Below are 15318 nucleotides of genomic sequence, written 5' to 3'. Positions count from 1 at the left end.
ATTGGCTTCAAGTGCATTTATACTTTGCCACATGGATAATTGTACTCAGCTGCAAACCTTTATGGATGTGTTTGCGCTGTCAGATAGCAGTTGCAAGTGATGATGCAGCTATCAGAGACTGCAATCCATTCTCTGTGAATTCACCCCTCAATTTTGTGTTTCTTTTAACAAAGATTTCCCAGAGCTAGAGAGCTAGAGAGCAACTAGCACTCAGAAGGTATTTTTTCTGGGTCCCATGAGTTTCCTGTGGCTCTCACACTTAAACCATTAGAGCAAAATCACTGACAAGTAATATAATACTATATTATAATCAACTCTGATCACAAACATGCAGGTTCAATCAAGTCAATTATACTTGAATCTGTATTTACCCATGATGCTGCTGATGACCGGGGGCTGCTGGGATATGAATATGTTCTCACCATTGCCTTTGTACAGTATACCTGGTGGAGAGAAGACATCAAGATGAGTTATAGAGAGCACAGAAAGGAAGCAGAGAGAAAATGCAGGCAGACCAATTCTACTTTGCATTAACGTCTGTTTTGTGTTCAGGTACGTTGGAGTTGAGATTTTATTAACGCAGCTGAAATATGGCACAGATATCGTCCTTTATTAAAACTCTGATCCGGCCTGTCATTGGGGTTCTCAATGATGTGATAGTGTATTCGCTTGTTCATTGGACTATATTGCATATTTGAAAGTGAGGGTGTTGTTATGAGGTTGGTGGATGTGCCTTAACCTAAAGCATGTCTCAACTGAGTTCATGTTCATGACCAGTCAAGTTTTACTTGACTCAGTGTAACTACAGGATTCACTTTTTATATAACAAATGGATAAAAGGAAGTGCAATTTGAGGATCAGGATTTGTGCTCATTTCATAAAACATTATGGAATAAACGTATTTTCACTACACACATGAACTAAAAACAGCACCGCTTCTCCCTAACCCAACCCAAATCTTCAAAATTGTGGAAGAGTGTCAGCTAAAAGCAAAAACTTGATATGGAGGAATTCGCGAGCAGTGCCGATGAGGAGGAAAGTGTAATGTATGTTTGTGTGTGTGCATGTATATGTGTCTCTCCTTCCTATAATGTTTTATGCACCCTGGTCCCAAAAAAGCCCAGACTACAGACAGCATGCACACAGATTTGTTGATATGCTTGTGTTGAAACACATGACACTTTCTCTCTCTTTCCCCACGGGGTCCCAGAGGATCATACAGCATGTAAGATTAAAGGGATGCTGCTGCTGCTGCTGCTGTGTGTGTGTGTGTGTGTTTCACTTTTAAGCTAAGAAAACCAAATCATGGAAATCAGCTGTAGTTTAATGACCATGGTACTGTATTTAGATGAAAATCAGTATGTCAGCACACTGGACTCCTAAAAAATGCATCAGACTGAAAAAGGCAACTTTTGTCAATGACAAACATTTCTTAAGATATAACGCAACATTAACAACATATTGTCTTTTTTATTCAGATCACATCCACTTTGTTCCTACACTGACGAATTTAAATAGCGGGCGATGCAGAAACAAAATGTGTTATCAGAGATTTAATGTCTGCAGGGGGAAACCACCTGAATGATACTACTTTGAACGTGTTGTCTTTAGGCCAATCTAGACTCTGCTAATATCTGTTGTATGAGGAGAAATGAATAATTATAACACAGTGCACGGTTCCTTTTAACTACTAATCCATGTTGCTACACCTGTTCAAGGCGGGACTGTTGCGCCATCATTCCGCCTGGTTGTTCTGTATGAGAGGTACGGAGGCAGACAGTGGGACAGAGTTGTTCCACCACTGAGCTGGCAGCACAGGCCTCTACAGAGCCGACTTCTGCGTGAGAGGGACAGTCAGCACGGCCGAACGGGTGTGACGTTTTGACGACGTGTTATTTGTGCGCCCTAACCACCGAGTTATAGAGAAAAGAAACGCTAGCAGCAGTTAGCAGCTAACCTAGGAAATCTAGGAGCTCCTTAGCCTCCGAGCAGATGACCCGAACACTCAGTTCACCTGCCATTATTGTTTAGGATGAAAGTCGCTGCCCGACGCATACGTCATTCGTCACACTAGACACCAACGCTATTGTGCTAAACCTCACGCCTCTTTTGTTCCGGTGATGTCGGCGTGCTGTCTAAAAGGAGAAGAGAGAGGGGTGTGTTAGCTGACTTGCGAGGAGGTTTATGTGAATGAGTTGTAAGAGGATGAACAGAGGAAAAGAGAGGGATGCACTCGTTCTTCAAAGTGAGACATCAAAGAGGAACCTCCTGTGGTGAGCTGAATTATTAAAGCTCTGCTGCCATCTTGGAAAACCAGCCCACATTATGCTCCATCCGTCCGTCCACCAGCTCTACATTCAACTCTTTATATGGATGCATACACCCTACAATTTACAAGTCCTTCAAACCCAGCAGGACACATCGCTATCGGCGCTTCAATCCTATATCAGTCGGTTCCCTTCACGTCAGGCTTCCTCTACATCCCTCTCCTTCTCTTTCCCTCTATCCTCCTCAGCCTCTTTCATCTCTCCCTCCATTGGTAGATGTTGATTGATCAACAGAGGCCAAGCCAGCAGGGTTCCTCTCATGCTGTGCTGTGGTCTACTCACAGGCAACCAACTATTTGCCTGACTGGAAAAAAAAGTGTGCATGTGTATGTGTGCGTGTGAGGGGGGGGGGGCAAAGAGAGAGAGAGAGAGAGAGAGATAAAGAGAGAATCAGAGAGAGAAGGAGAGGGAGAGAGAAAGAGAATGAGAGAGAGAGAGAATGAGAGAGAGAGAGAGAGAATGAGAGAGAGAGGGTGAGTCAAGCTCTGTAGAAAGAGAGAGGCGCATCGAATTGTCCTGCTGTGTTAAAAGAGGGCCGTGAGGATTTCTCACACAGCTTTCTAGATATGTGTGTGTGTGTGTGTGTGTGTGTAAATGAGCACATTTGACCTTGATCTCAAGACCTTCAATCTTAAAACCGTAATTCATACATTCTTACCACACCCACTAAGGGCTGGCACACTGATCAGATCTCAACAACCTAACGCCAACAAGGTCACAAAGATTTGGCTCATGACTTTGGTAGAAATTTCACTCGAACACACGGTGTTCCAAATAAACCAAAACAAAACTTGGAGGTGGAATTGAGAATATGTGTTTTTTACAGCACAGGTTTCTGCTTGTTCACTGAAAGAAAGAAGGTGTGGAGTGCACCAGAATGGTGAAATCACAGATTGGTTAGTCTGACTGCTCTCCATCACTGAATGCTCCTGCTGCTGATTCAACAAGGTGAAACATCTGAGCAGCTGCTGATAACAGCAGACTAGACACAACTGTGCTGCAAGAGCTTCAGGTGTGGTCAGCCAAACAGTGCCCGAGCCCGACACAGCTGGCTGTTAACCAACACACAGAAGCACTCGTGCACATACATCCTTATGATAATAACTACTGCTTGACAATGGATCTAATTGATAAATAAGTCTTCAGTCATACACCAGACAACACACACATAGAATAAACAAGGGTTGAAGGCAGTCAAATACTAACTGACACACATGCACACAGCGTGTATAATGCATGAAGCAAGGTGAATAATGACTGTAGGTTGCCGGTCAGTATGAAGAACAGCCTTCAGCCAATCAGTGGAATTTTCAAAAGATGGTCCCTAATGGACGAGGACAAATGAAGATCTTTGAGGTCTGAAAACCATTTTCTCTTCATTCAGTACCAGTAAATGGATTTTATCTTCATCTCTGCTGTCAACAAGGGCATCTGAAATGAATTTGTAAGAAAAGTCTGTTCTGAATATTTTGTCGATATTCTTATTATATTTACTGCAGTTTTGTTTGTCACATATTTGGGAAAAATATATATTTGATGGAAATCTCTGAATTTCTGTTGAAGGTGAGGGAATGTTTAGTTCATAACTAAAGTGTATTCTGGAGACCAGCAGAGAGCCAGAAGGAAGCTCAGGAGTGTTCTGTCCCGGGACGACCATCCTTTGCACAGAACCTTCATTAAGAAGCAGAAGCAACCAGCTCCTATTGACAAGATGCTCCTCTGAAAGGCTCAGGACCACTTTTGTTCATAGAGGACTTTTTTAATTTCAGGTCTTTTTAATGAACCATGTTGATACAATCTCCCTTCCACTGTTTATTCATTCACTGTATACGGCAACTACTTACAATGTTATTGTCTGCATACTGTTCACATTGTTGTACAATAGTACATCTGCTCTTTTTCTATTCATGATTATGCTTCTGATTAGGATTGCAAATTTTAAGCACTTTCCTTGATCTATCGTTGGTAACATTAACGATCAATACAAAATACAAAAATACAAATGAAAACATAAAACGTTTCCTTATACTGAACAATACCAAATGCAATTTCTTTTCTCAATCAAATGAGAATTTTGTTGTACTTATTTTAGTCAGTAATCTGGAGATATATTGCTGATTTTTAGATGTTATTGTACTTACATTATTTAGTTTCATCATTCACAATTGTTTTTTACTTGTTAAGGCCATTTTGTTTGTAAGTTTACTGTCCTAAAATCAACTCACTTAACACTTAAATTTGGGATTTGCATCAAGACAATGGTCAGAAAACCCCCCACAAAAATGGAAAGTTGTTTTAAGTTCAGTCATTTTGATTTTCTTGTGTCGTGATAAAAAGCAACACTTTCTCATGTTCTCTGGAGCAAAGCGTAAAGCACCCCGACTGTGGCTGAGCTGCTTAGTGTCTGAATAATGGAGTGCAGCGCTTCACGGGGCAGCTTACACACTCACACTCCCTCTGCACACACACTGGTGTGCGGAGGGACACATAGACGAACATGGGCTTCACAAACTCACAAGTACACACAGAATACACTTTCACAAAGCATGCACAAGGAAGCAGCCCCTCTGCCCCTGAAACCCCTCAACACATAAACACACACACTCTCTTGCTCTCTCTCTTTCATCGAGTCTTATCTGAGTTGTTCAGCAGTGCTCACTACTCAGTGCTTACAGATCACACAACACCAGGTGTGTGTGTCTGTTTGTCCATCTGTGTGTGTGTGTGTGTGTGTGTGTTTGTGTGCGGACAAGCTCCTGCACACCACTCCAGTGTGTCTCTTTTCCTCCGTTCTTCTCTCTAACGGCCAATTTATTAGTTTATGTTGTTCAATAAGAATCCGCACTCCCTTTGATTTGATGCAGCTATATGAAGATGAACAAAGTGAAAATCGCAAATTGTGAAGTATTGTATAAAAAAAAAATATAACTAGGAGATGCTGCTGTTTATACTGTTTGTCTGAATCAAAAGAAACAATGTTCGGACTCGTCACTCCTCCCCTATAGGGCTTCATTGCACCCTCCATGGGAAGCTGATTGGTGTTTAAAAGCTGAAGGTGATTGAAGATTTCATTTAACATGACATTTGTAGAAATGATGGATTAGCAACATACAGGATTACTGCATAGTTGAAACCACAGATTTACTGACATAACATTGGTTTTATCCGAAATCACTCACTCATTCACGACTGCTTACTACCTATCCAGGGAGTTCAATGTAGAGGACTCACGTTTATATATATACAGTATATATACGTATATATATATATATATTGAGAGAGAGAGAGAGGACTATATAGTGAGCTGATCAGCTAAATGAAAAAACATTTTCATCCATTACTCGGGTAATTTTCTCTGCGGCGTTAATGAAGTCATTGCTGTTGCACAAAAGCGTATGTCCAGGGCTTTTATTGTGAAAATGAACGGAAGGAGTAATGGCATATGCTCACTCTGCCGTTGTCAATGTGGGGGTGTATTTTCCCAGAGCAATAAATAAATAGAAAATACTTTGTGTTTGTGTTGTGATGCTGTGCTCACATTAAATATATTATTTTCCTGCCACAACTCATGGATTTGTCTCTCACTCCTCTTGTCCGTCTGCCATTTTTCCTTTAGCGCAATGCATGATGGTGTTGCCTGTGTTAGTGATCATCATTGTGTACTTCTTGTCAAGATGCATTGTGGGATGCTTTGAGTCCACTATATGGGGTTTTATAATTCTTACTGTGCATTTGGACCGCATTACAAAATGGTGAACTCACTACATAGTCTATTGAGTAGTGAGTGATTTCGGATACAGCCACAGACTTCTATTCCTCATAGGAAAGACAGAGAGGAATTAGTGTTGTGGGATGCCTATATGTACGATACTGAATACCGTCCACTGTTTCACTTTCACTTGCAATGATCTATTGTGTGCATAAACCTCTTCTCCTCCAGTTTATTTCAAAATCCTACAAACATTTTTTTAAACATTATTTAACATATTCTGTATGTTCTTTTCGGCACTTTGTGCAATTGACCCTTCGCTAAGTCCCGCCCCTGAAACACAAACCATCCAATCACATGCTGCTTTTGCTATTTAAAGACTGTAACAGTGAATAAATCCCTACCCACCTTTACAGTAATAATACTGTTTCTTAATGTATCTGTCTTCTGTATTTGTTGCCAGGTGATGTGGTGGTTCACTTCTATATTGTGATCCGTAAGATTCAACTTCTATCTTTATCTTTTTAACCCGTTTTAAAAGCTGAATCAGTTTGACATCCTGAACATATCCTATATTGTAGACCCTTCTGTCTGCTTCTCTCTGAAAACCCTTTTTCATTTTTAGACCATTCTTCAGAGAGTGCAGTTAGTGTTGGCTCCATGGTAGCTCGGACTGCTAGACGGAGTAGCAGCGGGCCGCTTATAGAGCGGTCAGATGGGTCGGATTATGTTCTCACTGCATTTGAATGGCACTAAGGTTGGCTTGGAAACGGTCCAAGACCAGCTCTTACCAGCTCTGTTGTTGGTCCTTGAATGGACTAAATGAATAGTTCAGTAAACAAAAGCAAATCAATAAAAATTATTTTAAAAGCAGCCTCACTGCCATCTTCATCTGAAGATTAATATGAAGATAAAGCGATAATTTGGAGAGAAAAATTCAGTTAATAAGAAAGTAGCTGACCTTTCCTGTCAAAACATGAAAACACAGAAACAATGAAATCGCTGCCCGACGTCAACACTCACTGAACAGGCATAATATTTCCAAATCTAACTCATCATCCCATGCACATCATTAGTGGCGCTACAAGACAAACTACAAAGAAAGCACAGCAGGAGTGTTTGATGCTCCCCCCCCTCTCCCAAACACACACAAAGACAAGATTATTCTAGTCCATGTGGTGTCTTTTCGTCTCAAAAGGACAAACACACATTGTGCGTTGCAGTGTTGTCCCTTCAAGACAAAACATCACACCCACAGAGACCAGTGAAATCACAAATCACAAATCACAAATCACACCAGCATTTTAAATGCACACATACTCACGCAGACACACACGCACTGAATCGGGTGACAAGGTGTTGAAAGCCCAAGAGGACTGCAGGGAGAGAGGGATGAATAGCAATGTGATGGATGAGGTGACAGATAGAGGACAGCAAGGAAGGGAGGAGGAAGAGGAGGGGGGGGCGGTTTGTAAAGTCAAAGTGCCTTTAAAGAGGCAAAATGAATTTTTCTAAATATGTATCTATCTTACATGGAACAGTTATCGAAAAGGTGAGCTATCTGAAGGAAATTAATCTCTCTTCAGATAAAGGCAATCAATATGCCTGTAGGTCATTCTGTAAACCGCACAGGAGTGACAGTGATGTATCCTTCACAAACCAGCTGATTATAACACACATTATCAGAGAATTAAAAAAAGGAAAGGTCTGTATTCACACTGTGCTGTATGCTTCATACTCATGTGGAAATTAGTGAAGGAGACCTGGTATGGGGCCATTGTTGTAGCATAACTACTTGGAAATGTGTGTGGAGAGTTGTCTAACTACCTCAATCTGTGTGTGCATGATTCGATTTGTAAATGTGTAAAAGAATCTCTAAATGCGTTTGTGAATGTGTACAGGAAAATTGCAAGTCTGTCTTTAGAAGCCGCGTGTTTGTAAATGTGTAAAGAAAAACTCAAATTCTGTACTCAGATTTGAAAGTGTATTGAGATTTGCTTAAATAGATATTACTGGCTGAAAAGTCTTAGTATTTTGCTCCTGGAAATACAGACAACTCATCAGTTACAACTCAGGCACGCCTCTCAATTGACCCTTTGCTAAATCCAGCCCCTCAAATTTCAGCCTGGCCAATCATAGCCTAGCATTGGGCCAGCACTGACCAGGGTCCGATAGCTACCGGGCTCTGCTCCATAGACTCAAGCAATTATTTCAGGTTTTATTCACGTTCAGACTGGTTTTGTGGATTTGGAGCTAGTCCTGGTTAAACATTGTGTAATAGTGATACTTGTTACCTGGAGAGGTTGGAAGGAGATAAACATTTCTAAAACGTTAGGTTTCTACATAAAAACTCTGAGCTAACATTAGCAGAGTACGCTAGCACACCATGAACTAGCGTTAGCACTATGCTACACTAGCTACTGAAGGTATACTGAATGTAAACACATGCTGCTTTTGCTTTTTAATGATTGTGACATGAAAATTCTTAATTTTGTGACTAGCACTTTAAGATGAAGGATATTAATTAATTTTTTTATTCTTGTTCTTGTCAACAATATCAACACTGAAATTAAGTGTTTCATATTCTTGCTTTTTATTAACTAGTCATACTAATTAGTGAAAAGATTGAGTGACAAAGGAAAAGTCATTAGTTATAGTTATAGTTATTAGTTGGACATTAACATCAGCATTAAGTCTTACATTACAGCATGTTGGAGAAGTGTCAAGAATCCAGAAATCTTGTTTTCCCACTCAAACAATATAATCTGATGTACCTTCCAGCTGGAATGTACTTTATACGATTCAGTCAACATATCTTAACCCTGAGGTTTCATTGCATTATCTAAATGCAATAATAATAATAAAGGAAATTACAATAATAATAAAGGCATATAAGATGACAATACACAAAAACAAGCAGGCAAAGAGAGAAGAGTTGACAGAGGAGGAGACGAGGAGGAGGGACTGGTGACAGTCTGAACTGACTGTATGAGATGAGAAAGCCAAATTGTGTGTGTGTGAGAGAGAAAGAGAGAGAGAGATGAAAGGCTGGCAAAATTCCACTGGGCAGCTGGAACAAATCCAATACGCCAATGAGGAACACACACACACACACACACACACACACACACACATCACTAAACTCTTTTCCTCCGCTCCATGGACCAAAGCCTGCATGACAACAATCGTTTGGACAAGTGCTGAGATTAACATACTTTTAAACTGCTATTAGCGTTGTCCCTTTCTTCCACATATAACTGATGATGTGGAGAGAGAGGGAGAGATAAGAAGGGAGGCTATGTTTTGTATTTTGAGCTTCATATTTATGTAGAAAAGAAAACTCTTAACCTGGTCGGGGGGAAGTGCTTTCTGAAAGTACAGGAAACTTCAGGGTGGGGTTTGCAGGGATGACCTTTCATTCTTGAAACACACACAGCGCCACTGATTCAACTTGTGTACCACTTCATTCATATAATAAGTAATCTGGTATCGATTTAGGACCATTTTTTAGGACCATTTTAGAACGAGCATTTCTCCTTATTCATATATCATCAAAGTAAAGTTAAGCTTTACTGTCACTTTTAAACAGAGACTAGTGAAAGAAAGAGAGAGATCGCAGAGCGGTACAAAGAGACAGAGTGACAGTGCTGTGAATTAGAGAATATAAAAGTTATTTTCTGATTGTTTCATGGCTTTTTGTTCTAAAGCTCAAATAAATAGCAATCAAACATTCAACAGATCTACTGTGGAGACAGAAGCTACTCTGCATTTCATTCATTACATCCAACACGCATCAGTAAATACTATGCAGCAGCAAATGTCATCACAGAGACATGGGAGGCTTGGGAGATAAAACCAAGGTTCATTTTTTTTAGATGTAACGGTCGGTCACACAGAAATACAGGCCGCAGTGTGTTCACTACTGTGACCACCAGCAGCCCACCTCAATCTCAAGGTATTTAGACTGCCACACAGACGACAATTGGCTGAAAGAACGTTTTAGTTCCTTGAAAAGTATTGATAAACACGGCCTATGTAAAGCTAGCTGCAGTACAATAGTGCAGGCTATGGTTCTGTCATGTTATGGCACCTACCGTTTTGTACGTCCAGGATGTGATGTTTGTCCAGCGTCCATCCTCCCATGTTCGATGCATCCAGCTCGTAGCCTTGCAAAATGGCCGTTCTCTTTTCCCAGAGGATGAGGTCCAGGCAGGACTCGTATTCAAACCCCACCGACACTAATAAACACACAAGGGGCAAGACCAGTTACTCCTCTCTGTCCTTTGACTGTGCTCCTGTTCAAACCAAATGGGAAAGCTGCTGTGATTCAGCTTTGAGCACACGGCGAAACACAGTCTTTGTAACATTTGTAACATCCACTGACTCCTGCTGCTGGTTCACTGAGGGCCTTCATTCTCTGGTACAACACACACAACACGCACACACACAATCACACACTCCTACTTTATCCTTTGCACTGAGAAAGTTTTTGGCAGGCCTGTCTGCCTTTCTCTGTGAGGTACAACACTCTAGGATGGGACGTTTGAGTGCACACACACACGCACACACACACACACACACACACACACACACACACACACACACACACACACACACACACACACACACACACACACACACACACACAATGCTGTGCTCTGTCAAGTGCATTGTGTGAACTGGCAGCCACAAGAGATGTGTGTATTAAATTGAGAAGAGACAAAGATCTTCAGGGGGAGGAGTGAAGGAAAGCTAAAACTGGTGATACACAGAATGTGGCGAATAGAAATGCTACAAATATATTTTACAGTAATTCACTAATTTTGAGGCGATAGTACAATAACAACAATAATACATTAAGTCACCCAAAGACACTTTACAAAGCATATAAGACAGTCAATAAAATATCTGGACAGATTAAAACAAACATTTATAATAAACACATTCCAAAGCACCAGGAAAAGCTCATCTATTTAGGTGGGTTTTCAGTTGCGAGTTAAAAGAAGCAACAGATGGCGTCTGGTGCAGACCCTAAGGATAAGCATTATCCAGTTCTACATTACAAATGTAGCTGTGATAGGTGCTTGGTTACCAAATGTTAAAACTTGGGTAGGTAACATTAAAGAAAACAGCAAGGATAAGCTAGAATTTTCTTAATGCTCCAACCGAAAAACCCAGCCCATTGTTGCTGTCTCTTTTCCAATGAAAGTCACACAATCTTGGCCTACCTCCAAAGCCCCTCCCCTTAAATTAACATAATGAATTTAAACAACTAACATGGCTATCGTTAATACTCAGCTGTCAAGCTAGCAGCTTGGTAAGAATTTGGTGAAGCACAATGAGTGCACGGCCATAGTATGTGCACGTAGGTAGACAAGACCACCAATCTTTTCATGCCGGCCATATGAAATGACTGAATGGTCTTATTACAGTCAGAGGACTTATTGATTTATTGATTCCTGTCTGGATTTAAAGAGCATTTCTTGAAGACTACCAACTCCAGCTTTATTGGGTAATTATGAGGCAAAATGGAATTAGCAAATATCCCATAAGCAAATAATGAGCTGATGGAGGGGCAAAGAGGAAGGGCTGGTGTGTTCTGGTCTAAAATCAGTTCATAGCTAATGTTTGATGCACAGTTCTTCCAATAAATTCAACCTCGGTTTTAACAATTGCCAGACCAAATATTCTTATGGTTAGGCTTCCTTATTTTAACTTATGAGCACCAATTTGACAAGTGTTTCAAAATGTAGTAGAACATTGTCTTGATGGTCAACCCATTAAGCTGGGCTAGCATAAGTAATAACTCAGCGAGGAGTACGCATGCTGGACTTGTCCCTCATAAAGGTGTCAGAGGGGTTAGCATACCCATTATGTCTAAGCCATTTCCCTGTTAAAGCCTTTCTGCAGACCCTTTTTGAACTTAGCTGTAATTGTGCAGCTTTGTGTGTGTTCAGGACAAGTCAGCACTACAGGAATTCCCTCCTCTCCACAGGAACTGTGTACAGTAAGTTGTCATACTTTAATAGTGAGTGCAGACCAGGACTTACTTTGTGTTGAATTGGTGCAATTTAATTGTTGTATACATTTTCTCTCCATCTGTGTCATACACTATTTTTATAATTTCTAAAGATCTTCCTCCCCTGGGCTACTGAGAGGGTAACAGTTGCATTGACCAGATTAACATAGCGGTTCAGACATTTTCTCCTCATTTCACTGTAAATTTGTCGCCAGGAATATCTCAATTCATTCAAGTATGAACATGAACTTGTTTGCACAGGCGGCTGGCTACAATCCAAGCAGCATTGATGTTATACTTGCCTGCTTCACATCCAGGAGACAAACTCAGATTCTGAGAAGTGAAGCCAATGCAGACCAGTAACCTTCATTTCTGACATCACACACAACCAATGCTCCAAATAAACGCAGATACGGAGGTAGAGAGAGCGAGAGAGAGAGAAAGAGAGAGAGCAAGAGCGAGAGAGAGAGAGAGAGCGAGAGAACGAGAGAGAGAGAGAGAGCGAGAGAGAGAGAGAGCGAGAGGTACTCATTTATGGTGTTCAGCCATATTATCGTAGCAGGCCAGGGATTCTAACCAGTGACCTTCAGGTCATAACAACACTTAACCTCCAGGCTTCTGCTCCCATTATTTCATAAAAACAAAGTGAGTTAATTGTAAAATCATTAGGGAAACCACAGTTGCTATTGCATTTCCATTCTCTGTTGTGAAAAGAGAGCTGGCATACTTGTCTATAGAAGCCTGCTGTGAGGCTTTACACGCGAACGTGTTTCAGATCATACATTGCAGTTAATTAGCCTGGCTCCCCATCAACTTCAGGAGTGTTTTTAAATTTCACTCTCGACATGAAGGCATTTCATAGTCAGGCCCCTCTGTACTAAAAGAGGAGAGAGCCTCAGGTTCTCAGAGCAGGTGCCTCTGGCTGCTCCAAGTCAAGGTTGAAAATCCAAGGTGATCATGTTTTTGTTGTTGTTGTTTTGGAACAGCCTTTCAAAACACTGACTGTCAGGTCAAAACAGTGCACACTTTTAAAAGGTTTATGTTATGTTATTTTATTTTAACTTTGCTATTAACAGCAAACTCACCAACTGCCTCGGACAGTCCATAGACGCGTTGGCCATAGGCATCCGTCTTGTCCCAGATGAAGGTGTAGGAGAGATTTGGTTGGGCGGGGAACCACTTCTGGAAAAGGCGTCCCACCACTGCCACCATCAGGTGAACCTGGAGAAACAGCACCAGACACAAAGGTCACCGAATGGTAGTTCAGGTTAGGGTTCCATTGATATGAGGGAGAACGCTGCAGATGGCGGCCGCAATGTATATTACATATCTTACCTTCATCAGGTTGAAAGGTATTGATGACTGCGTCATGGTGACTTTGAGGATCGGTTTATACCCCGCTGCTCTGGAGCTCAGGTAGATTAGGTTTAGATCGCTGCCTGGTATTGAGGTTTCTTCCTGTAAAACCTGCAGAGTAACACAGAAAATACATCAGCACCCAACACTAGCTTACTGTCTCGAAGCATCATATTTGTAGGGGAATGGACTGCTAATTGGCTCGCAGCTCGGAGGAGAGAAAACAAGCAACCATCTGGGACCATGACAGGTGTGCATATTTAAGAGCCTGGCTACTGTTTGACTCAATACAGTCAAATGTATGTGTTAGAGCTGGGTGATATGGTTATCAGAAACAGTTTCAAGCAGGATTTGGCTTTACAAAACAATTTGTCTTATCAGAACCATAATGCGCCCCCCAATATCCCCCTTTTTAATCACTACTAAGAAAAAATGCTGTAATACTTAATCAAAATGATCACAATTTGGCAAAATACCTGTACTGGCACTTTCTAAATTAAACTGGATCACATAGAGTTAAGTTCATTGCTGACAACAATACCTATGAGCCTAATTTTGTATCTCCAACAAAATAATGAAGAATACACTTTCACTATTAGGTACTGCCGGTAGTGGCATCACATAGATAGTATTGTCTATGCGGGGAAGGAATCATATTGGATCAAAATTGATCTGCCAGACAAGGCGGATCTGAGGCTGCGTTGTATTCTGACAAGGTCTACCATTGAGTGAGTGAATGATTACACTTGTCAATGTTTTGGCCACGAGCTACAGCTCCTCAAAATAACAGAAATAATCAAAGATAGCTGTGTCCTAGTCCCTGCTCTGTGAGAACATGGTAAAGCAGCTGCTAACGAAGTCTGGCTGCACATTGTTTCAAGTGATGTCTCCAAACCTGAGGGGGTGCTTACGCATCTAAAAGTCCACATCGCCTCTGTTACATCTTTGGAGGACATCATCTTAATGTGCATATTCTATTAGGAAGACTTGCAAGTGAAGGACGAGCAGCAGGACTGCTCTGATTCAGATCAGAACACACACAAACATGCATATTGACACCTCCATGACCTTTTAAAACTCACAGTGAGACACCGTTTTTAGTTTCAAATCTGCCACTTTGCTCCCTGCTCACTCTCAAATGACACATATCCTTTGCTCTTTCTCTGCTTGTTAGAGAGAAGAGAGGAAAAAAATGATTGAAGGAATTCATTTACAGGTGTACGTGTGTTTGAGTATGCTTATCATCTAGGCAGGTATATGAATGCAAGTGTTTTTATATATTTTATCTATCTCTGTGTCCTTGTGTTGAACCTGAGCAAGGTAAGCCACAAAGCAGAGGACACGCGACATGTCTCAACGTCACTGATGATCACTGAGTGTCAACAGTGGGATGGCACAGAGCTGCTGGTGGAGAGTGAGGGTAGCAGCATGCCATCAGACTGGCAAAGTCACAGAGAGAGAGCAAGAAAGACATTTCATTTTGAAAATCCATCAAGTATGAAGAGTTCTTTTGGTATTCTTATCATATATTTGTCCATTACTTCTATCAGTTATGATAATAATGTACTCACAAAATGAATTGCTGAGACATGAAGGTTCAAGTTACACAAACAGTAAAATGGGTTGTAATCCGGATTACCTCATTTATTTCCAGGGAAACCAAAAGTATAATGTGCAAAACTGCCAGCATACATCATTGCACAGGGAACCTATGTGCATGCACACCTACAGCAAGCACAGTACTGTTCTGGCTTAGAAACACTGATCTTCTTGCAGTGTAACTGGTTGAAAACTATGCACTCACTATTGTTAGGCCCATGACTTATATTTTTCTTTGTTTGGCCCCCACTCAAAAAAGTTTATTGAACCCTGACCTAGACAGTTTAGGAAAAATGTTAAATGTTCTC

General features: G+C 41.0%; 1 protein-coding gene across 7 annotated transcripts in view; it reads right to left on the bottom strand.

The window, feature by feature from the left end:
• Nucleotides 1-15318, bottom strand: part of tenm3 (teneurin transmembrane protein 3) — a 223563-nt gene that overhangs the window by 36921 nt on the left and 171324 nt on the right. For all 7 annotated transcript variants that reach the window (XM_076091074.1, XM_076091076.1, XM_076091077.1 and 4 more), the window contains 4 exons: nt 13391-13522; nt 13141-13276; nt 10131-10274; nt 372-443 (listed from right to left, as the gene is read on the bottom strand). In XM_076091074.1, the coding sequence (XP_075947189.1) occupies nt 372-443; nt 10131-10274; nt 13141-13276; nt 13391-13522 (484 nt within the window). The remainder of the gene's footprint in view (nt 1-371; nt 444-10130; nt 10275-13140; nt 13277-13390; nt 13523-15318) is intronic.

This window comes from Anarhichas minor, unplaced genomic scaffold (genome assembly GCF_050575085.1).
Source record: "Anarhichas minor isolate MPS153535 unplaced genomic scaffold, ASM5057508v1 ptg000014l, whole genome shotgun sequence".
NCBI classification, from domain to species: Eukaryota; Metazoa; Chordata; class Actinopteri; order Perciformes; family Anarhichadidae; genus Anarhichas; species Anarhichas minor.
The sequence above is the reverse complement of the archived record's forward strand: the minus strand, read 5'-3'. Positions and strand labels throughout refer to the sequence as shown.